The 25,744-nt window shown below is 40.3% G+C and overlaps 2 protein-coding genes across 6 annotated transcripts in view; one reads left to right on the forward strand and one right to left on the reverse strand.

The window, feature by feature from the left end:
* The window catches only part of DNAJC2 (DnaJ heat shock protein family (Hsp40) member C2), a 27,076-nt gene extending 14,845 nt beyond the window's left edge, over nt 1–12,231 (forward strand). For 4 of the 5 annotated variants that reach the window (XM_036327601.1, XM_036327603.1, XM_036327606.1 and 1 more), the window contains 10 exons: nt 666–757; nt 832–953; nt 1,592–1,741; nt 5,694–5,782; nt 6,078–6,147; nt 7,966–8,150; nt 9,593–9,693; nt 9,815–9,922; nt 11,727–11,884; nt 12,099–12,231. In XM_036327601.1, the coding sequence (XP_036183494.1) occupies nt 666–757; nt 832–953; nt 1,592–1,741; nt 5,694–5,782; nt 6,078–6,147; nt 7,966–8,150; nt 9,593–9,693; nt 9,815–9,922; nt 11,727–11,884; nt 12,099–12,173 (1,150 nt within the window). In that variant the 3' untranslated portion in view covers nt 12,174–12,231. The remainder of the gene's footprint in view (nt 1–665; nt 758–831; nt 954–1,591; nt 1,742–5,693; nt 5,783–6,077; nt 6,148–7,965; nt 8,151–9,592; nt 9,694–9,814; nt 9,923–11,726; nt 11,885–12,098) is intronic. The other variant, XM_036327602.1, reaches the window with a different exon arrangement.
* Nucleotides 12,186–24,790, reverse strand: PMPCB (peptidase, mitochondrial processing subunit beta). Its single transcript, XM_036327607.1, has 13 exons — nt 24,633–24,790; nt 23,956–24,096; nt 22,960–23,046; nt 22,463–22,592; nt 21,307–21,505; nt 20,354–20,433; nt 16,827–16,939; nt 15,831–15,974; nt 14,346–14,506; nt 13,012–13,097; nt 12,844–12,932; nt 12,631–12,706; nt 12,186–12,544 (listed from the first exon to the last, which is right to left on the reverse strand). Exons 1-13 carry the CDS (start codon nt 24,729–24,731, stop codon nt 12,480–12,482), a joined length of 1,470 nt encoding a protein of 489 aa, XP_036183500.1. The 5' UTR covers nt 24,732–24,790; the 3' UTR covers nt 12,186–12,479.
* Nucleotides 24,791–25,744: the final 954 nt, after the last annotated feature.

Consider the following 25,744-nt stretch of genomic DNA (forward strand, 5'->3'; position numbering starts at 1 on the left):
CATTAATAAAGGGAGATTTTATTTAAATTATATTTTTATTGATTTCAGAGAGGAACGCAGAGCGAGAAAGAGAGAAACATTAATGATGAGAGAGAATCATTGATCGGCTGCCTCCTGCAAGCCACCTACTGGGGATTGAGCCCGCAACCCGGGCATGTGCCCCAACCGGGAACAAACCGTGACCTCCTCCTGATTCACAGGTCCATGCTCATCCACTGAGCCACAATGGCTGGGCAAGGAAGATATTTATTTGCCTTTTTGGTATTTGTAATGATGTAAAAATATACTATATATAAATGAGTTTTTGATATTTTGAGAGCCCTCCTCTCATATGTTAAGCTAGATGAGGCCAGATCAGTAGTTGGTTAAGTTATACTTAGGAAAAGGCCATGGAATATAGAATTGTCCAAAAAGCTCAATTCAGTGAATTCTTTTTCTTCTGGGTGCTTAACCTATGTTTTATTTTAGTTTTCCCTGGAAAATTGTTTGACATAAATATTCCAAAAATATTAATCCAAATTAATTATAAGTAAAATCATGCATTAATGTTAGTAGCATAACATAGCATTATGACCTTCTCAGACATTATTTACATAGAAAATTATGTTACATTTTCAGTCATATCTATGAGCAATATTTTGTTTCCAATGTTATCTATTTTATAGTCGTGATGAAAGGAGATGGATTGAAAAGCAGAACAGAGCAACAAGGGCACAAAGAAAAAAAGAGGAAATGAACAGAATAAGAACATTAGTTGGTAAGTGTAATTAATTTTTTTAAGTTCTTTAATTAAATGTTAGAAATTCAAAAGATTAACTTTCTTTCTGGTAGACAATGCATATAGCTGTGATCCAAGAATAAAAAAATTTAAGGAAGAAGAAAAGGCCAAGAAAGAAGCAGAAAAGAAAGCAAAAGCAGAAGCAAAACGGAAGGAGCAAGAAGCTAAAGAAAAAGTAAGATGACATTTGATGAAGTTGGACTTTAATATTCATAAAATCTTTAATTTTCAGGTCAGGTTTAGAAACCATAATCTGGATGCAGAGAATTAGCTGCTACTATAAATGAATCATGACAAGTTGGTACAATTGATAGAGGGATCTTTACCAGCAAATTTTTGAGCAAAAACATGTGATATAAATTTCTTTAATATCATGCTTATTTCTAATAGTAGAGGCCTGGTGCATGAAATTCATGCACGGGGTCCCTAGGCCTGGCCAGAGATCAGGGCTGATCGGGGCCTTCCTTCCCCCAACTGCTGGCTGCCAGCTGCTGGCTGGCACCTTCCTTCAATCCTCGCTGCCCCCTGGTGGTCAACACACGTCATAGCAAGTGGTTGAACTCCCATTCAGGTGAACTCCTGAGGGGACAAATTGCATATTAGCCTTTTATTATATAGGATGGATGTTTTGCATTCCTAAATGTGTTTGTAGAACTTTACCAGCTGCTTTTCCCAGTTCAACCTTCAGTCTTCAATACATTGATGCATCATCTTTTTTTAAATTTATTAAAGATTGAATTTTTTAAATAATATGATAGAGCATTTAGGAATTCTAATTTTCTTATTAAAATGATTTTATTCCCCATTTTAAAGCAAAGACAAGCTGAATTAGAAGCTGCTCGATTAGCTAAAGAGAAAGAAGAAGAGGAAGTTAGACAACAAGCATTACTGGCAAAGAAGGAAAAAGATATCCAGAAAAAAGCCATCAAAAAGGAAAGGCAAAAACTTCGAAACTCATGCAAGGTATGTCATGAGTTGACCAAGCAAAGTTGCTGATTACACTTTAAAATAAAATATTTCTCTTCTTATACTAAGCAAATATAATTAAGCTGTTGTATACATTTTATCTCAAAATGTAAATGTTTTTAAATTCACTTTTAAAAATTTCCCACATTCACATTTTAATATCCAACTCTGATTTTTTATTTTTTTATTTAACCGCCACGCCATTTTCAAAGTTTAAAAAACCCCACTTACTTAATATCCTAATATTTGGTCTATATTCTTGTTTCCTTTATTATCTCAACAATGTCTTTTTATAGTTGATTTATTCAAATTAGAATCGAAATAAGATCATTTAAAGGCTTCAGTTATGTGTCTCCTAACTTGGTCTGTAACGGGCTCCCTGTCATCACCATCTTTTTCCCTGCCCACATGGCCATTCATTTGTTGGAGAAACCAGATCATTTGTTCGGATAATACACCACAATTTGGTTTTGGCTGGTTGCTTCCTTAATGGTGTGAAATTCTTAAATTAGAAAATGTTCTTTTAGAAGTTAAACTTTGGTGTTGGTAAGGATTTAAAAGCTTTTATTTTTATCTAAATAAAGGGATATCATTTGGGTGAGTTCTGGTAGTTTGCATCCAAATACAGTTTTCACTAATAAATATTGACGAATAATACCAAAAGTTTTCAAATGTAGTTTTGTCCAAGAGATGTTCTTACATTTTAAACTGGTAGAGTCAAAGACTAGTAATATTGTTCCTTATCAGATAATATGAAGTATTTTCCTCAGATTTCACCTAGAAAATTGTTTTGAGAAGGATGCAGTATATCATAGTTGTAAAGACCATTGGCTCAAGGCAAGCTGCCTGGGTTTTAAGTCATTCTCTATTTACTACCTGTGGCCTCAGAAGGTTGCTTTTAACCCCTTTGTTCCTCAATTTCCTCAGCTATATAATAACTGAAAAAATACCTACTAGTAGAGTTGTGAAGATTAAGTGAGATAATTTATTTACATATAGTGCTTGGCACATTTGGCATATGATTTGAAGTCAATACAAAAATTTAAAAGGCCAATCTATATACAGAAAAGGCTAAGTGTCCATCCAACTGGTAGCTGTGACATGCATTGACCATCGGGGGCAGACGCTCAATGCAGGAGCTGCCATGACACGCACTGGCCATTAAAAATAAACAGCACCACAGACTTGGTGCCGACAAACCAACACTCGGCTTTCCCCCAGTGGGACACAGGCTCCGCCACCATCCCGGAGCAACACCCCACCAAATCGCAGCCAACGCTGCCAAGACTCCATGGCGCAGAATGCAGCCCGCGGCCCACAGCCCAGCCCAGCCTGGAAATGGTCGCTGTGGGTGCCGAGTAGTGACATCACGTAACTACGTTCAGCTTCCTCTCCCTAGCGACTAGCCTCCTTGGAGTTTCTTCAGCCCAGGTACCCAACTTGCTTTATAGCCAGATGCAAACATTTTACAGTTTTCCCAAATGTTTGTAAAGCATTTTCCCGTGCCTCATCTTATTTGATCTTCACAGAAGTCCTGGAGTAGGTATATAGGAGACTCGATAGAATCCTATTTTCTTTTCATTAGCAAGACATGAATAGCGATATTAAAATATTTTTTCTAATTAATTTCCTTTCAATGTGTATGAATCCGTGCACTGGGACACTAGTTAGAAAATGAAAAGCTTGAATAGTTCTTAAAGATGGTGTTTAAATGAGGTTAAAAGTTCTGACATTTGGTAACTTTGTTTTATCACTCCTTTCCAGCGTGAGTTCATTTATTTATCAAATACCTGATGAGCATTTACTATGTGCCAAGCAGTCATAATTGATGTGAATATAATGATGAAACAGTCTTTGCCTTAAAGGAATCCACTGGTTTATGATGGAGAATGACAAACAGCTATTTCTAACACTTTAAGCACTTTTAGATGAGTACTAGGATGAGAAGGTACCAAAAAGGTAGTCAGGGAAGGTTTTCTGGATCTAGTAGTATTTAGCCAGGTGAATATGTATGGGATTGGCAATGAGAGGTCAAGGAGCATTGAGAGAATGCAGAGTTCCAGAGGAGTGCGTTTAATGTGTCAGAGGCAGCTCAGGAGCTGAGGAGGAGCCAGGTCTCGAAGGACATTATATGTCTTTTTAGTGTAAATGTGATCCTGAGTTGGTTTTGGTCAGGATGCTGAGAGAAGACTGGAGTTAGAGAAACCAATTAGGATTCTTTTGCCATAATCCAAGTGAGAGAGTATTGTGGCATGAACTAAGGTGGAGATGATAGGAATAGAAAAAGGTAGATGAAATGAACCAACATTTAGGAGGCAGAATAAGCTGTTGCCTATTGGGTATCAATTATGTGTTGGAGATAGTAGAGCGAGGGTTAATATATGTCCTGGTTTCTTGCATGGAATACTGGATAGGTGATGGTATAATTCACTAAAGTAGAAAACAAAGGAGGAGGAAAAAGCTATGGGGAATGATGATTTTAGTTTCGGGCATGTTAAGCGCAGAGACAATCAAATGAAAATAGGTGCTAGTGTGTACAAGTCTGGAGTTCAAGAATGGACTCATCCAGTCCAGCTGGTATGGCTCAGTAGATTGAGCATTGTCCCATGCACCAAGAGGTTACCAATTTGATTCTTGGTCATGGCACATGCCTGGGTTTTGCGCTCAATCCCCAGTAGGGAGTGTGCAGAAGGCAGCTGATTGACTCTCATTGATATTTCTCTCCCTCTCCCTTCCTCTCTCTCTAAAAAATAAAAACATCTCAGTGGTGCTCTGGCTAGTTTGGCTCAGTGGCTAGTGTTGGCCTTCGGACTGAAGGGTCCTGGGTTTGATTCCAGTCAAGGACACATGCCTGGGTTGCGGGCTCAATCCCCACTAGGGGGCATGCAGGAGGCAGCCGGTCAGTGATTCTCTCTCATCATTGATGTTTCTGTCTCTCCCCTCTCCCTTCCTCTCTGAAATCAATAAAAATGTTTTTAAAAAAAAAAAATCTCAGTGGCACTAGGAACCTTGTGAGTAGATGAGATCACCCAGTGAGAGGGGAGAGTGAGGAGGGTGGGTGAAAGAAACCCTGGCAGACGCCAGTAGTAAAGGTACTGTTGCAGCGGTTCTCATCCTGTGGGTCACGACCCCTTAGGTGGTCGAACGACCCTTTCACAGGGGTCACCTAAGACCATCCTGCATATCAGATATTTACATTACGATTCATAACAGTAGCAACATTACAGTGATGAAGTAGCAACGAAAATAATTTTATGGTTGGGTCACAACATGAGGAACTGTATTTAAAGGGCCAGAAGGTTGAGAACCACTGTAGAGGAAGAAGAGCCTGAGAAAGAGTGACTCAGACAGGTAGAAAGAAAATCAGTAGTGCTTTGAGAAGCCTAGGGAAGTATCAGCAGTAAGACCCATTGGAACTTTAGTGAAAGCCAGGCTGCCTGGCTTAAGGAAGCAAAGAAAAGTGAGGAATGGGAGGCATAAGTATCAGCAGTATTGGAAGCACTTACCAATTGTATATCAGGTACCTCATGATGTTTTATTCTAAGCATAATTTTTCTAATACCTTCTATTCCTTACCACATTACCTTTTTCTTTAATTTCAGTAAACTTAAAATTTCCATGAAATTTTCCACTTTGGGACACACTAGATGTTAATTTGAGTCATCATACAGAATTAAGTGATTCTCAGAGAACTCATTCTGATTTTTATAACATCCAAGTCTTCTGCATCATCACCATTTTTGTTTTGCTTTCCTGCTCACTTGGGAATGCCTTTTTATTGCTAGCAGTCAGGGAGAGCCCTGGGAGTACCCTCAAATATGGTTGTGATAGTCAGAAGGCCATATGTTCAAGAAGCTCTTGAGAACATCATGCTTTGTAATTGTGTTTATGAGTGTATTTTTCAGTGTCACTAGATATAAGATGAAAATGTTTATGTTTGTGCTTTTAGGCCTGGAATCACTTTTCTGACAATGAGGCAGAGCGTGTTAAAATGATGGAAGAAGTGGAAAAACTTTGTGATCGCCTTGAATTAACAAGGTATAACTACAGAACTAACATTGAAGTCTTCAGCCCTGGCCAGGTAGCTCAGTTTGGAGCATGCTGCCGATATGCCAGTGTTGTGGGTTTGATGCCCGGTCAGGGCACATAAAAGAATCAATTGATGAATACATAAATAAGTGGAACAACAAATCAGTGTTTCTCTCTCTCTCTTTTCTCTCTCTTCTCTCTCTCTTCCTTCCTCTCTAAAAACAACAAATAAAAATTAAAATAAAAAATCTATTGAAATCATTTCCTGGGCTTAGGATAAATTTTCATCCCTTTCCCCCCTTAGTTTACAGTGCTTGAATGAAACACTCACATCATCTACAAAAGAAGTAGGAAAGGCTGCTCTGGAAAAACAGGTAATGGAGGAAAACATCACTTCTATTTGCATTTAACATTTAATTCTGCTTATAGTGTTGCTTTCACCTCAGTATTTCCCCATCTAACTTAAGTTTCTATGAGGGCAAGAGAGCATTTCTCTTTGGGTCCCCCACTCTGCTTTGTTTATAGTAAGTGGTATTGTTGATTTAAATTGCATTCAGTGATATGGTTATATGATGTTTGATTTGTGGTATCCTAGCACATTAATCATAGGTTTTTGTTTTTTAAAAATATATATTTTATTGAGTTTTTACAGAGAGGAAGGGAGCGGGATAGAGAGTTAGAAACATCAATGAGAGAGAAGCATCCATCAGCTGCCTCCTGCACATCTCCTACTGGGGATGTGCCTGCAACCAAGGTACATGCCCTTGACCGAAATCGAACCCAGGACTCTTCAGTCCCCAGGCCGACGCTCTATCCAGTGAGCCAAACCGGCTAGGGCTTGTTTTGTTTTTTAATCATTCTCAGGAAAAAAATAATTCTTTTGGCTATTCCTTGAGCATTTTTGTAGGATAATATTTAGAACCAAGATACATTTGTTCTGTCTAGTCTACACCTTTTATTTTACAGATGAGGAAACAGGCCCAGAAATTAAATTCAATGCAACAAGTATTAGTACCTACTATTATAGCACTGTGCCCAGATGATTCATAGAAATGCCTGCTATTGCTGCACAAAGGAGTTCAGGAACAATTATGCTGAAGAGAAAAGGCCTAAGGACCAAAAGATGGAGGGCCCACAGGAAATGCTGTAGGTTAGACAGCAAGTGCCAACCCCAGGGCAGAGTGGTCAGGGAAGGTTTAGTGAAGGGTTTGAGCCAGCCTAAAAGGATAGACTGTGAAAATGAAGGTCAGAGTAACAGCATGAACTCTAAAATATGGGTAGCTGTAGAAAGTTAGGGGGAGATGAAGTTGGTTAAGAAAAGTAGTGCCAAATTAAGGATGTTTTTAATGTCATTAGTTTCCATTACTGCTGATCTTTGAGTAGGAAAGGGTTATCATTGCACTATTAATCTGGCATTGGACAGGATCTATTATACCTAATACATGTGCAAGTGACTATAAGAATGGAAGGGCTTGGACTGGGAGAGTGATGATGGGAATCATTGGGATTTTGGTGATCGGTTCTGAGGGATTAAAGAAATGAGTCCAAGATGGCTCCAAGATAGCATCCACAGAAGCAACAAGGTCAAGTAAAGGTTTTTTTTTTTTTTTACTCGTGCATGTGTGAGGAAAGATTTTATGTAACAATGTAAAGGGTACAGCTGCCTCCTGCACATCTCCTACTGGGGATGTGCCCGCAACCCAGGTACATGCCCTTGACTGGAATCGAACCTGGGACCTTTCAGTCCACAGGCCGATGCTCTATCCACTGAGCCAAACCGGTTTCGGCAAGGGTAGAACTTCAAGATAAAACAGATACCACTTTGCTGTGCTGTTATCTTTTTGTTGAAAAGTAATTGAATATCTGCTGAAAGAGTGGGTATGAGCTTATTAAACAGGTTTGAAATGGCCTTGTGTGGGTGAATAACCCAGTGACTGTAGACTTTAGTGTCAAACGCACATAGAAATCATATGATAGAAATACAGGGTAGGTCAGGCAGAGGGTGGTTCTTGGTTCCTTAAGCAGAGCTTTGCAGCCAGAAGCCAGAGTGAAAAGCTGATGCCGGTTTTGGGGTTGGCCTGGGTCATTGTCAGGATAATACTGAGAGTTGAAAACCACAAACCCCAGCTAGAAAGGGAGTGTAGGGTAGCAAGATGCATTAAGTCCCTGACTTACCTATTATATTTGTGTAGATAGAAGAAATAAATGAGCAAATTAGAAAAGAGAAAGAGGAAGCTGAGGCTCGTATGCGACAAGCGTCTAAGAATGCAGAGAAGTCAGCTGGTGGAGGTGGAAATGGCAGTAAAAACTGGTCAGAAGATGATCTGCAATTGCTAATTAAAGCTGTGAACCTCTTCCCTGCTGGAACAAATTCAAGGTACTGATTTTAATTAAATTTCTCTTCAACCCAGAGCCTGGGGATAATCTAGACCAGTGATGGCGAACCTTTTGAGCTCGGCGTGTCAGCATTTTGAAAAACCCTAACTTAACTCTGGTGCCGTGTCACATATAGAAATTTTTTGATATTTGCAACCATAGTAAAACAAAGACTTATATTTTTGGTATTTATTTTATATATTTAAATGCCATTTAACAGAGAAGAATCAACCAAAAGAATGAGTTCGCGTGTCACCTCTGACACGCGTGTCATAGGTTTGCCATCACTGATCTAGACAAAGCATCCAAGTAGCAGCAGGAACTTCCAGAGATATGCTTGTCTAGACAGACTGCCCTGTACTAAATTTTGTGCCAGTGGGAAGTGTGAAAAGCAGAGTGCATTTTGAACCTTCTAGTTTTTTTGTTGTTGTTTTTTAATATATTTTTATTGATTTCAGAGAGGAAGGGAGAGGGAGAGATAGAAACATCACTGATGAGAGAATCATTGATCAGCTGCCTCCTGCATACCCAACACTGGGGATGGAGCCCACAACCCAGGCATGTGCCCTGACTGGGAATCAAACTGTGACCTCCTGGTTCATAAGTCGACTCTCCACCACTGAGCCACGCCGGCCAGGCTGAACCTACTAGTCTTAACTTACACCAACACACACACACATATACATACAGCAGCATGCTTCATCAGTTTCTCAGAAATTAAAAATCATGAGAAAACCCTTGACTCATGTTGGCTTATTCCATCATGGCTTATATTAGGAACTAGTGTATTCATAGTCTTAATTCATTGTTGCTTCTGACTTCAAACCCAAGCTTATTGCAGTTTTGAGTTTAGAATTCAAAGAAGTCTTAGAGATCCAGATTCCTTCATTCTTTACATCAGGCAACTAAAGCTGTTTTCAGAATTATTTATCTCCTTAAGTGTGTGTCCAAATGGTGGGATACACCAAAGTGTGGTTTTTATTTCCTTTGATTTGTACACAGAATCTATAAGGTTTTATACAGACTTGAAATCAAGATTATGACAGTTGATTTAAACATATGAAAAGCAAAAACTATAGTCCAGGCAATAGTGATTAGACCACCAATTTAGAGCCAATTCTGTAGATATTATAGGTAACTCTTCTGCATTAAAAAATGTTAGTCATGCCCGGTCGGTGTGGCTCAGTGGTTGAGCGTCGACCTATGAACCAGGAGGTCACGGTTGATTCCCAGTCAGGGCATATGCCTGGGTTGTGGCTTGGTCCCAGTGTGGGGCATACAGCAGGTAGCCGATCAATGATTCTCTCTCATCATTGGTGTTTCTATCTCTCTCTCCCTCTCCCTTCCTCTCTGAAATCAATAAAATATATATTTTTAAAAATGTTAGTCATTCTGGTTTTTGTTTTGGAGTTTTTGCCTTAATTATCCTATTGATTGTTCTAGATGGGAAGTTATTGCTAATTACATGAACATACATTCTTCTTCTGGAGTCAAGAGAACCGCCAAAGATGTTATCAGCAAAGCAAAAAGTCTTCAAAAACTTGGTGAGTTAATTTTGCCAAATCAGTTTCTTTGTTACCTTGGTTATTTTAAAATGCTCTATTTAATTTAATGAAAGACTAATTGAGATGATCTGTAATATATTTAAATTTTTCCATTCCTCAGACCCTCATCAAAAAGATGACATAAACAAAAAGGCTTTTGATAAATTTAAAAAAGAACATGGAGTAGTGCCTCAAGCAGACAACGCAACACCTTCAGAACGATTTGAAGGTAATTAAATTTTTTCTATAAGTAGAAGATGCTAGCCATGTATCCACACTGTGTTAGGATATACAAGACTTAAGGTCTGTGTTCAGAATGATTGGGAAATAAAGTGGTTAGACTGGAAGATGTAAAGCAAACATTTTCAGGACAGTGATAGATTTACTTACCACCACTGAGAATCACAGTTCTTCCAGTTCATATGCCATTAGGGGAGAGGCTGTGTTTGTTTTCCTCACCAGATTTTACAAATCAGTGCTAAAGGATATTGGGTCAATTGAAATTTGAGGTCTAAAACTAGATAATAGTATTTTATCAAGGTCAATTTCCTGACTGAAAAATCCTATATAATAAAAGGCTAATATGCAAATTATCCCCTTAACTGGGAGTTCCACCAGTTCTACCAGGGGGTGGGCCAGCCAGCCAACTGCCTGCGGCCCCTCCCCCACGGCCAGCCCAGCCTGGTTGGCCCCAATCAGGGCAGGCTGGCCAGACCCCACCTGTGCATGAATTTGTGCACCGGGCCTCTAGTACACTATAATTGTGTAAGAAAATGTCCTTGTTTTTAAGGGAAAATATATGGAAGTACTTAGGAATAAAGGGGAAGCATGTCTGCAATTTACATGGTTCAGAACAAATGTGTATGTAAAAAGGAAGAGTAAGCAAGTATGGTAAGATGTTCCTATGTGGGGAATCAGGATAGGATACATCGGGATTCTTTATACTCTTCTGAAATTATTTCAAAATGAAGTTAAAATCTGTTAGGGTACTGAGAAGATTGTCTTGGGTATTCTAGCCAATTTTATTGCTCTAGACCAATTACAGTGTTTAACTGTAAATCATGACCCAGCCTCCCAAAGCCTCCTTCATAAGTGGGTCATGAAATATATTTAATGGGTCATGAACAGAAAATGTCATAGAGCATTATACCTATTTTATAAGTGAGTATTATGTATGAAACTTTTCTTCATGTATATATGTGTGTTTTGGGATGTGACATTATTGAGTTGCTGACAAACTTTGAAAAAGTTCTTTCACTTCACACATTTGTGAGCCACCAGTCCTTTCTCCCTTAAACAGAGCTGATCTTGGATATGCTTTCCAGATCATAGTTCCAAATGTGTTTTGGGATTAACTGATAGCCTTGACTTTTACAAATTAACCTGTCCCTGGCCTTTAACAATCCCACTTTTCCTGTATTCTTAAGATTGGTTTGGTTTATTATCCCAAAATTTCAGTTTGAAAATATTAAGAACTTATGTTCTGTAGAGTATTGTCCCAATAAGCCAAGGTTGCAGGTACAATCCCAGTCAGGGCACATATAAGAATGAACCAATGGCCCAGCTGGTGTGGCTCAGTGGTTGAGTGTCACCACCATGCACCAAGAGATCACAAGGTTCCATTCCTGGTCAGGGGACATGCCCGGGTTGTGGGCTCAATCCCCAGTAGGGGGTGTGCAGGAAGCAGCCAACCCATGTTTCTCTCTCTAAAAATCAATTTTAAAAAATGTATCTTTTTAAAGAATGCATAAATAAGTGGAACAACAAATTTTTCCCTTTCTCCTAAATCAATAAAAATGTAAATTTTTTAAAAAGCCTTTGAGATATTTTTCTGGCATGTGTGCTATTTCAAGTTTTTTCTCCCTCTCATTAATATTTAGTGATGTGTCTTATGTCTAAAAATTTGTTTAAAATTACACATCATAGATTTGAATGGGCACTCACCAAGATACCTGTGCACCAGAAGACTCACTGGAAAGGTGCCCCAAGACATTTTTCGATAACTGGGGTTTTCAAATAAAAATTTTTCTTAGCAGGTCCATGCACAGATTTCACCCCTTGGACAACAGAAGAGCAGAAACTTTTGGAACAAGCCTTGAAAACTTACCCAGTAAATACACCTGAAAGATGGGAAAAAATAGCAGAAGCAGTGCCTGGCAGGACAAAGAAGGACTGCATGAAACGATATAAGGTTGTAGATGTTTTGAGTTTATAGATTTTTGCTTACTTTAATACCACAGTAGTCTTGGGCCATCTTAGAAACTTTCAGAGCTCTGGGAGTTAGTAAAATCAACCTTTTAGTAGAATCTTTAATTATAGATTTATCCAATTTGAATGTTTTACGTATTTATACCAAACACTAGAAATGTCTGCCGATTCTAAATAACACCGTTCTCCCTTCCTAGGAACTTGTCGAGATGGTAAAGGCAAAGAAAGCTGCTCAAGAGCAAGTACTCAATGCAAGTAGAACCAAGAAATGACTTAAGACAATCTTTGTTGTGTGTGCATTTTTATAATAAAACTGAAAATACTTTACAAGTTTTCATTCTTATAATTGTACTAATGGAGATAATTTGAAAGTGTGCTGTTCCAACATAATTTCTCAAGAGAGCTACCATTCACTGTGGTAGCATTATCCGTTGAAAGTTTGATGCAGTGTTTCATTCAAATTTCCAAGTACGTATGTTCATTTTTATGTTTTCCTTTGGGGACTGATAGCTTAAAACTTGCCAGTCTCTATTAGTTTTATAAATATGTATGTTCAAAATATTTTGCTTAGGAGCATTTTAATTGCGAAGCCAGCACATGTTACTGCGAATCCTGTTAAAATCTGGTAGTTGCTCAATGGGACCTAAGGATTAAAAGAAAAGAAAGTTAAAACTGACTAAAAGGAAAGTACTTAGCCAACTTTCTACATAGAAAAATGACCAAGCTTACCAACAGCAGCAATAGCTGGGCTCTTGTCATAAATATATTTGGAACATACTTCTCGAATTGTCTCAGCATTCACAGCCTAAAATAAAGATACTAGCATTCAGAGCTTTTTACAGTAAAAACAAATTCTATACCTGGAATGATACATATTTTTAGCTTTTGTAATAAGGAAATTTTTACACTAGACCCAATAGTAAGTATGGAAGAACTACTTACATCTACTCTTGCTTCAAGCTCAGGGATGGGAATTCTCCTATTATAGCACAACATTTGCCTACCAATATCTTCACAAATTGGAGTAGAACCTGTTTAAAGAGAAAAAAAAGCTAAGCATTGGACTACAGATCAATCATATGAAAACAGAACTTCCATCTTTATTCTTACCATCGAGTTGCAACAACATGTTTGTTTTCAGAAGGTTTTTGGCTCGTGCAACTTCACTTTCAGTGACACTTGTACAGAGTCGTATCCTAAAAACCAATTGGAAAAATCAAAATGTCAAGTAGTTAGAGTACATGTTTTATAAAATGATCTAAAGAAAGACATACTATATTCTATGTATTATACCACAACTTGATTTCAACTTATAAAACTTAAAATTACTAGTGATCCCAATAGCTAAGCAAAAGCTAATCTATTACTGATTATTTTCCTGGTATTGTTAATTTCTGAAAATGATATGACTATCAAACAGAAGCTCAATAAAATATAAAAATATGCTAGCCCGGCTGGTATGGCTCAGTGGTTGAGCATCAACCTATGAACCTGGAGGTCATGGTTGGATTCCCCATCAGGGCACAAGCCCAGGTTGTGGGTTTGAGCCTCAGTGTGGGGCATGCAGGAGGCAGCCAATCATTGATGTTTCTATCTTTCTCCCTCTCCCTTCCTCTCTGAAATCAATAAAAATATATTTTAAAATAGTCTAACCATGTTTTGAGAAATGCTATAACCACTTTGAGACTTCACAAATCCCCATCTGCTAGGCTTTGATATGCTAGAGGATAGGCTGGTAGGCAACTAAATTCTCTTTCTTTTAGCAATGGCAACTTCAGATTCATTTTCATAACACTGCCTTTCCAAGCAAGATAACTTTTAGAGATGTTTTCCAAACTTCTAGTTGGAATTTATTTAAACACAAGAGGCCTGGTGCATGAATTTGTGCACCAGCGGAGTCCCTTGGCCTGGCCGGCCTGGCCTGCCTGGCCTGCGGGATCGAGCTGAAACCAGCTCTCAGACATCCCCCGAGGGGTCCCAGATTACGAGGGCACAGGCCAGGCCGAGGGACCCAGTGCATGATTGGGGCCTGGGAGGGCTCCAGGGCATGTCTAGCCCATCTTGCTCAGTCCTGATGGGCCAGACCCCAGCAGCAAACTAACCTACCAGTCGGAGCGTCTGCCCCCTGGTGGTCAGTGCACGTCATAGTGAGTGGTTGACCAGCCTTAGCATATCATTAGCATTTTGGCATATTAGGCTTTTATTATATAGGATTTTAAACTTCTAGGATCTCCTTTCTAACGTATTCTTCTTAAAGAATTTTCTATAGTTGAAATCAATGCAGCTTCACATGAGACTTAAAGGAAACATCCGTGATCTTTCAAAACATGGCTACTGCTGGTCTCATTCTTTTTATTACATACTAATAACATCAGAAAATAATCGACATGAACAGTGTATAGAGGAAACTGGGTGTGAATTCTGGGCAAGATTTATTTTCTTACCATTCTTTTTGAACAACATGTAACATGTCTGCAACAGTGGCTGGTTCACAAACCATATAGATTCCCCATAATCCAGTATCCGTGTAGCAAGTGTTGAAAGACTGGAAGCTATGGCAGAGGTTGCCGTGACAGGTAAGCTGGGCCAGCTTACTAGATAAGTTCTGTAAGGAAAAGAGAAATGTCCAAGAGAACTGTAGATATACATACATGTCCAATTTACCAGAAAGAATGAGATATGAGACAAACAGTGAATGACGTAAGAGCCTGAGTTTCTCCATTTTATCTATCAACATCAGTCAAATAATAAATTTAAAATTCAATAACACTAAGAATTATACTTATCTCACCAGCCCAATGCACCCCCAGAGAAATTCATAATGTAAAAAGCAATGAATCCCTATAATTAACATAGTTACACTCACTTCTAAAATACCTTATTACCAACCCAATCTGTAGTGCTCTTGGCTATGTAAGCTTAAAGATTTTAAAGTATAGTGCATGTGAAACCTAAGAAATGAAATGTATTTTGTTGAGTACAAATTTACACTTCGTATTCTGACATAATCTCAGACTTACAGGAAAGTTACAAAAACAGTGAAAAGAATTCCCTTTATTCAAAATACCTAACAATGTTTATATTACCATGCTTGCTTTATATTACTGTCCAGTTACTGTAAGTCCTAGAATGCAAACTATCATTCTTTTTAACATATTTTTTCAGCTATTTGAGAATACATTGCAGATGTGGTGCTTTTTACTCCTAAATACTTTTTTAGTGTGCACTTATGAAAAACAAGGAAATTAACTTCACAACAACCACTAAAAATTAGGATGTAACTTTGTTAACAAATTCTTCTATCCTTATTCAAATCTTGCCAATTATCCCACTAATAAACTTTATGGCAAAAGGGGGAAAAAAACATTTCTGGCTCAGGATGAAATCAGGATCAATTTATATTTTAAAAGTCAAAATTCTTAGTACAGAGTTCTATCTTGCGATTATTATGAAAAAACTTCTTTGTTTCTATTTTTTATTTTTGTTAATCTTCACCTGAGGATATTTTTTCCATTGATTTTTTTACAGAGAGGAAGGGAGAGGAATAGAGAGTTAGAAACATCAATGAGAGAGAAACATCGATCACCTGCCTCCTGCAAACCCCTACTGGGGATGTGCCCGCAACCAAGGTACATGTCCTTGACGTGAATTGAACCTGGGACCCTTTGGTCCACAGGCCGATGCTCTATCCACGGAGCCAAACTGGTTAGGGCTCCATTGATTTTTAAACAGAGTGAAAGGGACAGGGAGAGACAAAAGAGAAACATCAATTGGTTGCCTCCCACACATGCCCAGACTGGGGCTGGGGATGGAGCCTGTGCCGTTGAGGTATGTGTCCTTGACCAGAATCGAACCTGAGACTTTGTGGGCTGATACTCTAACCACTGAGAAAACTGGCTAGGGCTGAACAAAAATTTTAAATCACTTACCATTCCTCCTCCAAAAGAGCGATCCCAGTTGCCAATTAGTGTGTTTGCAACCATGAGACAGATTGTATCCGGATGTGCCCAACCAACAGCTTCAACAGCTATTGCAAGATGTGCTAAAGGCATCTTATCATCTCTAACTCGAATCTAGTTAAGATAAAGAAAACAAAACACTACATAACATGCTTAACAAGAAAGAAACAAATTCACCTTCCCATTAATTGCAAAGTTAAAATGCTCACCATGACTTATTTTGGTTTAAACTATTACATTGTACAATCTAATCTAGAAGAATTTCATGAGTTAGGGACTTTCATCACAAGGTCTCCAATTGAAATACTAGACATAGCCACCAGATGGTTACCTGGTAGAAAAGTATTGCATTATTTTACTGGTAGAAATCAATCTTTCGTGTTTGTTGATCTGAATTTTTAAATCTAAATTTAAGCTAATTTTGACATAGCAGGCTTATTTTTGTACTGCCAATGCGATATTCTATTTAACTGCCAACATCAGGCTCCTTCCAGACACTACTTTGAGCATCAATCCTAATGTGGCAGACTAAGCCTCTACTGAGGCTTAAAACTATAGCTGACAAGCGGCAGATTTCCTGCAAGTTCTGGCTCTACTGGGCAGAAGAAAGAACTTAGCCAAGAGTAAACCTAATGTGAAAGTCAAAATTTGGCGTGTTTTTAAAATAAAAGTTAACTTTTATACCTTACAATATATAAATGAGCATAGTGCCAAAGAAAAGCACAATGCTAAATTTGCTGCCCTTAAAACCTTGCTTCCTTAGGAAAGTAGGTGGTTAAATAATATGAAATTGGAATGAATATAAGCAAAAGAGTCCATCCTCTTCCCTTTTTCTGTGTTTCAGTTTAAGCTTTTGGTTTCTTCCATTTTACTCCTACTGGAAACATGCACATTTTTGTATACTCATTCATAAATACAACACGAAACTCAAAAGGGTTAACTACTAGCTTAGGAGGCTTGCCCTACCTCACTTCCTGTGAATTTGCAGGGAGGCAGAGCTGGTGTTTCTCCTTTGTATGTGGACAAAGAGTCACCAAAATGAAACTTTGCTAGCTCAAGCAGTTCATCATGGGAAACTCCTAAAGTAAAGGGAAATATTTTACATATGTAATAGCAGTACAATCAAAGCAGAGAACTAAACACCTCAGTTTCACATAACTATTTGCATTCACTAAACCACTTAAGGGTAAGCTCATACAGCACAACACCTTTTTCCCTTGGTGTTATAAGGCTTTTGGTTGCACAGCTTTGTCATTCTGTAGAGCAATCAACAGTTATCATTAACATACCAGTGGATTCACAGGAAAAGATAGTAAGACAACTTGAAAATACCATATTCCATATGAAATCATGTTATATTAAGTCATTGAAAGCCCTAGAATGCAAACTAGCAAAAAAAGTAACATTTAACATTTTTTAAGTGAAAAAGTGAGTTTTAACACTTAAAGAAAGCTGGATATACAGATATGCTTTTCTCTGAGCTCTGCTATCAAATTCAGGAACAAAATAATTTCACCTAAATTTCCGAATAAGTCCCTAGCTATGCAAACACTTATTACTTGCTATTCAAAGCTTAAGAATTACTTAGATTCTATACCCCTTACTATCCAAACTTGAGACCCAAACAGATTCAATCTTAGTGAAGGATTTTTAAACACAAACTTACAAAACAAATTTAGGCATGTATAAATGGTTTAAAAAATATTGCCACAAAATGTCTTTAAATAAAACATTCTAACCCAGCTGGTATGGCTCGTGGTTGGTTGAGCGTCAACCTATGAACCATGAGATCACAGTTCAATTCCCATTCAGGGCACATGCCCACTTCAGTTCCACAGAAGAGGGCCTGCCAGAAGCAGCCGATCAGTGATTCTCTCTCATCACTAATGTTTCTATCTCTCCCTCTCCCTTTCTAAAATCAATAAATATATTTAAAAAAATAAATAAAACATTCTATTAGAATATAAAAGCACAACTTACACCCATATTTTCCAAACAAATCTGTGGTACGAAACAAGACAGGGCATGCTTGTACATTTTCAGAATCCCTGTATAGGAGAGCCGCCTTAGATATCAATCCAGAGGGTGACAAAACAAGGAAAATCTTCGTGGTCCAAGAATGACAAGCAGAGAATGAAAAACCATGAACATGCACACGGTTCTCAGCACCTGATGACAACAGCTTCCACTGTTCTATCACCTTGACCTGTAGTCCCCCTGGCTGGGCGTTCCAGAGACTCAGTTGCTCCAACACCAACTCTACTCACCTCTATCCAGAAGGCAGGAGAGCAAATAAATTTTTTTTAAATATATATTTTATTGATTTTTTACAGAGAGGGATGGAGTTAGAAACATCGATCAGCTGCCTCCTACACACCCCCTACTGGGGATGTGCCCGCAACCAAGGTACATGCCCTTGACCAGAATCGAACCTGGGACCCTTCAGTCCGCAGGCCGACGTTCTTCTATCCACTGAGCCAAACCGGTTAGGGCCAAATAATTTTTTTTAATGAAGCTAAGTCTGACCTATTTCATTGAATTCAAGATGCCAATGTTTATAAGGCACATCATTGTTTATTAATCAATAAGACAAAAGGCTAATTAATCTAGGACAAACCATTACTATAAGATATCCTAACTTCAGTAATGTTAAAGTGAACTCATGAACTACAACAAAACCCATTGTCTATATGCAACAACAATGGCAGAGACATTCCAGACAGCTTGGATGTTGACGTCCCACCTCACTAACAGTCCTCCATTTCCAAGAGAATTTTGGAGTGCACTGCTTGCCATACACAGAACATAATTTAGCTGAGAGCCACAATGAATAATATATTTGAGATACTTAACCCTCCTTTTTATCTTCTCCGTTACTTCCAAGTAATTAGCTCATAAGTCTATCCAGAACAGCTAGAATTTTAATTTACTGTCATTTCCAATGGAAGAAAAATTAACACAAAGTATCTATACTTTATCTATCTTCACTTTGCCCTAAAGAGGAAGAGAAAAAAAGAAGGGAAAAAAAAAAAATGGAAACCAATAAAATGTACTGTTTGCCTGAATTCAGAGTGCCAGGAAATCTAACAGAATCTAATGTGAATTTTCTTATCATTCACAGGCTTTAAACATGTCCCCAAAGAAGGCTTGTCCTAATGTCAGCCACCTGCATGTTTGGATTCCCATCAAACATTCTCATGGTTCCCTATGTATGTCCCCTTCTCAGTAATAGATTAATGAAAGAATGAACAAATGAAAGAATTAAAGAATATCACCTACCCATTCCATGCCTAACCAAGGATGAAGCTGGTTCTCAAGAAATAATTTAAATATTGAAAGATTCTCTAACTGCAGGGCACTGCCTTCTAAGTGTCATTGTCTCCCAGTTCACTCGTGCCCTCTCTTGCAAGTAAATTCCTTTATGTATGTACACTTATGTATTAGAGAGTCCATACATTTTCCTATTAAAAAACTCTACTATAAAGCAGAGAGGAAAGTCTGGTTCCCCTTACATCTCTGTAAATACTCTTTGGACATCTCCCAACGGGATCAAACTGATAAACACATTACTCTGTTTAAAAGTAAACACTCGATTTAACAGACTTCAGATTTAACAGACAAAATTTCCGGTCCATATGTCCTATGTGAAAATTAACACCCTCTTGATTTTAAAATGCTTTTAACCAAGATTTGCTTAAAATTAAATTAACAGGTTATTTATTAATTCAGTTATTTTAAACAAATTTTAGCAAATAGTCCATTTTATTGGAAAAAAAATTGTAGTAATTTCACTGACAGATATAAATATTATATATCTACTATAGTCTACATCAGGGGTGGGGAACCTTTTTCTGCCAAGGACTATTTGGATATTAATAACATCATTCTGGGGCCATACAAAATTATCAACTTAAAAATGAGCCTGCTATATTTGGTCAAACATTTAATTAACTCGCCCCTTGGCAGGGCCAGACCCAATGATTTAGTGGGCCTAATACTGCCTGCGGGACAGTCCCCGCCTCTGATCTACACAGTTAAAGCCAAGCATCACTGCTCACAACAATGTTCAGCGAATGGTTAGTACAGGATCACACCGCATAGCACATGGTAACTGGTTCTGTTTCTGCAACAGTTGTAACACGTGCCAGCAATGTTCCAAAGTGTGCTAAGCCACAGCCCACACGTGTGCATCTGTTTACTCAAGGTGACTGCTGAATGCACGCATGTACTAGACGTATTCAGTATAAATTTAAAATTACAGTAATACATATAGAAAACTTTTCTGTGAAACTAAACTTTTCATACTTAATTTTAATTACACAAATGTGTCTACGTAAGTAAAAATAGGTAAACTAATTTGTCAATTTTTTAACATATGCACACAGAAAACCTACTTTATTATATAACAGACTTTCAGCTTTAATGGACACCCCCTCGCCCGAATTAGCCATTATACTGCAGTTTTACTGTAACAGATATTTAAATCAACTAACCTCCAGCAGCAGCAAGTACTATCCTTGGTCCCTTATAATGTGTAGTTATATAATCCACTAAGTCCTTACGATTTATAGATCTGCGAAGTGGAGTAAGAAAAGTAATTAAACAGAAATTAAAAAGCACAGAACTTCACATAACATACCTGAAATTAAATTAGACCTTAAAGGAAATCTAAGTTAAACACAGTTAGAGAGCCTGGCTAGTGTGGCTCAGTGGTTGAGTGTCAACCTATGAACCAGGAAGTCACTGTTCGATTCCCAATCAGGGCAAATGCAGGGGTTGGGGGCTCCATCCCCAGTGGGGAGAAGGAGGGGGTGCAAGAGGCAGCTGATCAATGATTCTCTCTCATCACTTATGTTTCTATATCTCTCTCTCTCCCTTCCTTTCTCTGAAATTAATAAAAACATAAAAAATACATAGTCACTGCCGAAACCGGTTTGGCTCAGTGGATAGAGCGTCAGCCTGCGGACTGAAAGGTCCCAGGTTCGATTCCGGTCAAGGGCATGTACCTGGGTTGCGGGCACATCCCCAGTAGGAGATGTGCAGGAGGCAGCTGATCGATGTTTCTCTCTCATCGATGTTTCTAACTCTCTATTTCTCTCCCTTCCTCTCTGTAAAAGTTCAATAAAATATATATTAAAAAAAAATACATAGAAAAAGTGTATTGGCATCAGGTATCAAAAAATTCAAATTTTTTTACATCAAGAAAGAAGCCAGATGGGATACCATCACTTGTTTTTTCCAGAAGCAGTTAGGAGCCCAGGCCCCAGGGAGTTAGGTGTGGCTAAAGTATAGCTAACTACAACTTCATTCAGATTATCATGGATGGGGGGCGTGGGGGAGAGGAATTACTTTTTGAAACATATTTTTTGAATGTTTATGAATGTTAGTTTTCACAACTCATGTTTTTCCCAAAAAAAAAAAAAATAAATCTGAGAATTATACTTACTTGATATTTTCAGTTGGTCCCAAAATTGTCCGTCCAAGTGCAGTATTTTGATAAGCTGTGGCATGAAGATAATCGAAAACTACTTCTTGTAAGTTGGTTTCAACTTCCTGCATCTCTCTAAGGATTACTCCTCGTTCACGTTCAATCTCTGCTTCTCCCAATGTGCTATTTTGTATTATATCAGCAAGAATTTCTACAGCTAATTGAAAATAAAGCATAAGAAATACTAAGAATCTTAATTTTCACTATTAAAATCTAGTTAACTAGCACCAGAAACCATGATACTGACCATCACTCAATATTGACTAAATAATTAAACTTAGAAGAAACACATTTTTCTATACATTCAATATATCTAAAAGGACAATAGTAAAAAAAAATTTAAAATATATTTTTATTGATTTCAGAGAGGAAGGGAGAGGAAGAGAGAGATAGAAACATCAATAAAGAGAATCATTGATCTGCTACCTCCTGCAACCCCCCCAGGAGGGACCAAGCCCCCAACCCAGGCATGTGACCTGACCGGGAATTGAACCGCGACCTCCTGGTTGATAGGTCGAAGTTCAACCACTGAGCCATGGCTGCCGGGCTTAAAATTTTTTAAGTGTAAATCTGCCAGAGGGCCCACAACACTTAATCACTACCTACAACCACTTCAAAACTGTCATGGACGCCCTAGACGGTTTGGCTCAGTAGAGAGAGCGTTGGCCTGCGGACCAAAGGGTCCCGGGTTCGATTCCAGTCAAGGGCATGTACCTTGGTTGCAGGCTCTTCCCAGGTCCAGGCTCTGGTTGGGGGTGTGCAGGAGGCAACCAATCGATGCGTTTCTCTCACATCAATGTTTCTCTGTCTTTCCCATGGATCAGTTGCCTCCTATACACACCCTACTGGGGATCAAGCCCGCAATCAAGGCACAAGCCCTTGACCAGAATTGAACCGAGGACACTTCCGTCTGCAGGTTGATGCTCTATCCACTGAGCCAAACTGGCAAGGGTGCCTTATACATATTTTCTATCATTTGTCATATTGGGAGAAAAACAGAATTTTTTTGTGTGTACATTTCTGGGGATTACCCTTTCACAACAGGCAGAATAAAAACTAAATTTTCTTAATTCTTATGAAAATTACATATCTGCAGTATAAATAACAACAATACCTCTTGGCAAATCTTTAGAAAATGCTTTGGCATAATATACAGTCTGCTCTCTGGAAGTATAGGCATTGAGATGAGCACCCATGTTTTCAATTTCAAGTTCCAGATCTAACTGGGATCTCTTTTTGGTGCCCTGAAATAAAAGAGGGGGGGGGATTATAATACTTGCCTTTACCCCCATCTGTTCTAAACACTTCAGACAATGAGTATGAGGACATAAGTCTATGTCAGTTTCAGGCAAGGAGCAAAGTTGGTTTCTAAAGTACATTAGGCCTCAGAAATTGTGGTATATTTTCAGATGACCCTTACATCCCAAGAGAAAATTCTGTTTCAATTCTACAAAGCAAATATAAGTAATTACTTCAGATAATTATTCTGGGAAAAAAGAAAAGATTTTAAAAATAAAACATGCCACACTGTTGAAGCTTTTCATGCCTTAGAATGAAATTTTGTGCTCTCTTAAAACAATGCGTTCTTATTAAACATGTCAGACAACTTGCCTTGAAAGCCATATGCTCCAGAAAGTGAGCTGTTCCGTTATTCTTCTCATTTTCATACCGACTTCCAGCATCAATCCAGAGCCCGACCTTAATGTAACCAAGGCACAATTAAGTAAAGCACCATTTCCTTTCTTTGGGGGAAATGGCAGTGGGGACCGGGGAGACGGCACCTTCTTTTTCTGACAAATGCTTTCTAGTCTTAGCACTAAAGTCTCCTTGACTTGAGTGGAGAGTACACTGCTATGAACTATGAGATTTAAAAAGTCTGGTCATCCACTCTCTGCTGCACGCTTCAGGGAGGACCCAGATTCTTAGTCCAGCTTGTACTACAGCCATTCACAGCTCTAACATAGAGTATCAGGTATCGTCAAACACAAGTTCAAGTCCTGGTTCTGTAATGTATTAGCTGTGGGACCTAGGACAAAACCACTCAACGTCTCTGCACCTGTTCCTCTACTATAAAAAGGATGATGAGGCCTATATACAAAGAACCGTTTTAAAGATCAAATAAGAAAATACAGCATATAAAAGCAGCTGGCACAGAACAGCCCAGCAAATACAACGTTCGTTACTATCAACATCACTAACCACAAACAATAACAGGCTACAAAAACCAGATGCCGACGCTTAAGCGAGGGGGGGGCACATGCATCCAGTATGGAAGGCGCACTGAAGCAGTGGTTCTCAACCTTCTGGCCCTTTAAATCCAGTTCCTCATGTTGTGACCCAACCATAAAATTATTTTCGTTGCTACTTCATCACTGTAATGTTGCTACTGTTAGGAGTCGTCATGTAAATATCTGATATGCACGATGGTCTTAGGCGACCCCTGTGAAGGGTGGTTCGGCCGCCAAAGGGGTCGCGACCCACAGGTTGAGAACCGCTGCACTGGAGGCAGCCTCATAAGCGACAGGCCGGCCACTGCTTCTCAAGCACCAGCCAAGGAAGAAGCTCGGGTTACAACCGGCCGTTCGCTGCCTCCCGGGAGCCACTTACGGTGCACGTGGACAGCCCGGAGTCCTCGGAGGCCACCCGGAGGCCGTTCTCCAAACGGGTCACTCGTGTTTCGGGGACATTGAGCACCACCTGCGCCGCCGCCCGGGTGCTTCTCGGTCTGTTTCCTCCCAGAAGCGATGGCTGGTTGGCGGGGAGGGGGGTGGGGGGGGACCAAAACACGCGTCATTCCGAGCCAATGTCGTGGATCGAAACCCTAAGTCTGTGCAGCACTCGCCCTCCGCGGCTCCGGGTCCGCCGGGACCGCGCCTGCCTCCATCGCCCTCCCTACAGCCCGCAGCGGCCACCCGCGCGCCCTCCCGGGGACGGGGCGTCGCTGCCGAGCAGGAGGGAACCAGGCGGGGAGAGAAAGGCGCACACGCGGCAAACACAGGCCTCGGGGCAGACACACCTCACCCCTGGTCATGCCCCCGGTTGGCAACCTCGGGTTCGAGTCATCAACGTGCACTTTACGACGACTCCCGAGCAACGGGTGGAGGGGCCGGGGGCGGGGGTCATCGCACAGGTCGCGGCAGGCCCCGCGCAGCGAGGGACCAAAGCCAGCCGCCCCGCGGGAGGGGAGAGCGGCGCCCCCGGCGCGGCCGGGAGGGAAGGGCGCCTGCGAGCGGGGTCCCCGCCCGCCGCCCGGGGCAGCGCCCAGAGGGAGGAAGGCAGCTCACCCGCCCGGCAGCGCCTCCGACCAGGAACCTCCGGGCGAAGCGCCAAAGCGGCGGCCGCGCCGCGGGTGAGATCACGGCTCGGGCCGCCGCGGCCGCCATCTCTGCGGGGCACGGGGTGGATGAAGTGCTTCCGAGGTCGGCGCGGGGGCGGAGCGAACGGGGGCGGGGTCGTCACGGGGGCAGGTCCCCGAGGAGAGCGAGGGCACCACCTAGTGGCCACGATGGGAATGACACTCCTCGTGGACGGGATCTCTCTCCCTGGGCCTGGCGCTGAGCGTCCACTCCAAATAACAGGCAACAGGGAGTCTAGGAGCCCCTGCGTCATCAGCCACTCCAGTCGCCTGAGCCTAGGCCCTGAGGGTGCAGGCCCAGATGTGGAGGAGGTGACGGTAGCCTGGCGCGCCCGGCCGCTGTGCCTCAGGTTGACCGTCATCTGATGCCCTTTCAAGGCCCCCGGTTGGGTCCCCGGGTCTGGGCACATCCTGGTTGTGGGCTCCATCCCAGGTAGGGGGCGTACGAGGCAGCCAATCTGTGCTTCGATCTCATATTGATGTTTCTCCATCTCCCTCTCCCTTCCTCTCGCCATAAAAAATCAGTAACGATATGTACTAATTTTTAAAAGGTAACCTGGTGCCCAGCCGTGTGACTCAGTGGTTGAGCATCGCCCATGAATCAAGAGGTCACTGGTTCGAATCTGGTGAGGGCACATCCCCGATGGGGGGCATGCAGGAGGCAGTCAATCCTTATTTCTCTCTCATCATTGCTGTTTCTATCTCTTTATCCCTCTCCCTTCCTCTCAAAAATAAAATAAAATGGTAACCTGGTGCAACATATCCCATTGGTGGCTGAAACTGATGGGAAAAAGTGGGATAAGATCCGTAACTGACTGTCATGAAAGGAAGCATCTACTGGGAGAGCCTGGCTTGTCAGGGCAGGGAAGGTCCAGTGTATCAGTGTCCACCCCTAATTACTCTTCAACCCTTTACAGTCATTTCATTGCACAGAGATTGCACTTGGTGAGGCCACTAATTGCTGAAAGGTGGACACTTCACAGACCTTATCTTATAGTCTTATTGACAGAATTTGACCTGATCGCTGAAATTTTCTTTTCT

Source organism: Myotis myotis, unplaced genomic scaffold (assembly GCF_014108235.1).
Source record: "Myotis myotis isolate mMyoMyo1 unplaced genomic scaffold, mMyoMyo1.p scaffold_m19_p_11, whole genome shotgun sequence".
Taxonomy (NCBI): domain Eukaryota; kingdom Metazoa; phylum Chordata; class Mammalia; order Chiroptera; family Vespertilionidae; genus Myotis; species Myotis myotis.

What these genes read in the sequence shown, in the direction of transcription:
- PMPCB (XM_036327607.1), bottom strand. Translation starts at nt 24,731, where the DNA reads ATGGCGGCCGCGGCGGCCCGAGCCGTGATCTCACCCGCGGCGCGGCCG. An exon ending in TCGGAGGCGCTGCCGGGCGG is followed by an intron (nt 24,097 to 24,632) that starts GTGAGCTGCCTT and finishes CCCGCCAACCAG; the next exon opens with CCATCGCTTCTGGGAGGAAA. An exon ending in GCAAATTCACAGGAAGTGAG is followed by an intron (nt 15,975 to 16,826) that starts GTAGGGCAAGCC and finishes TATCTTAACTAG; the next exon opens with ATTCGAGTTAGAGATGATAA.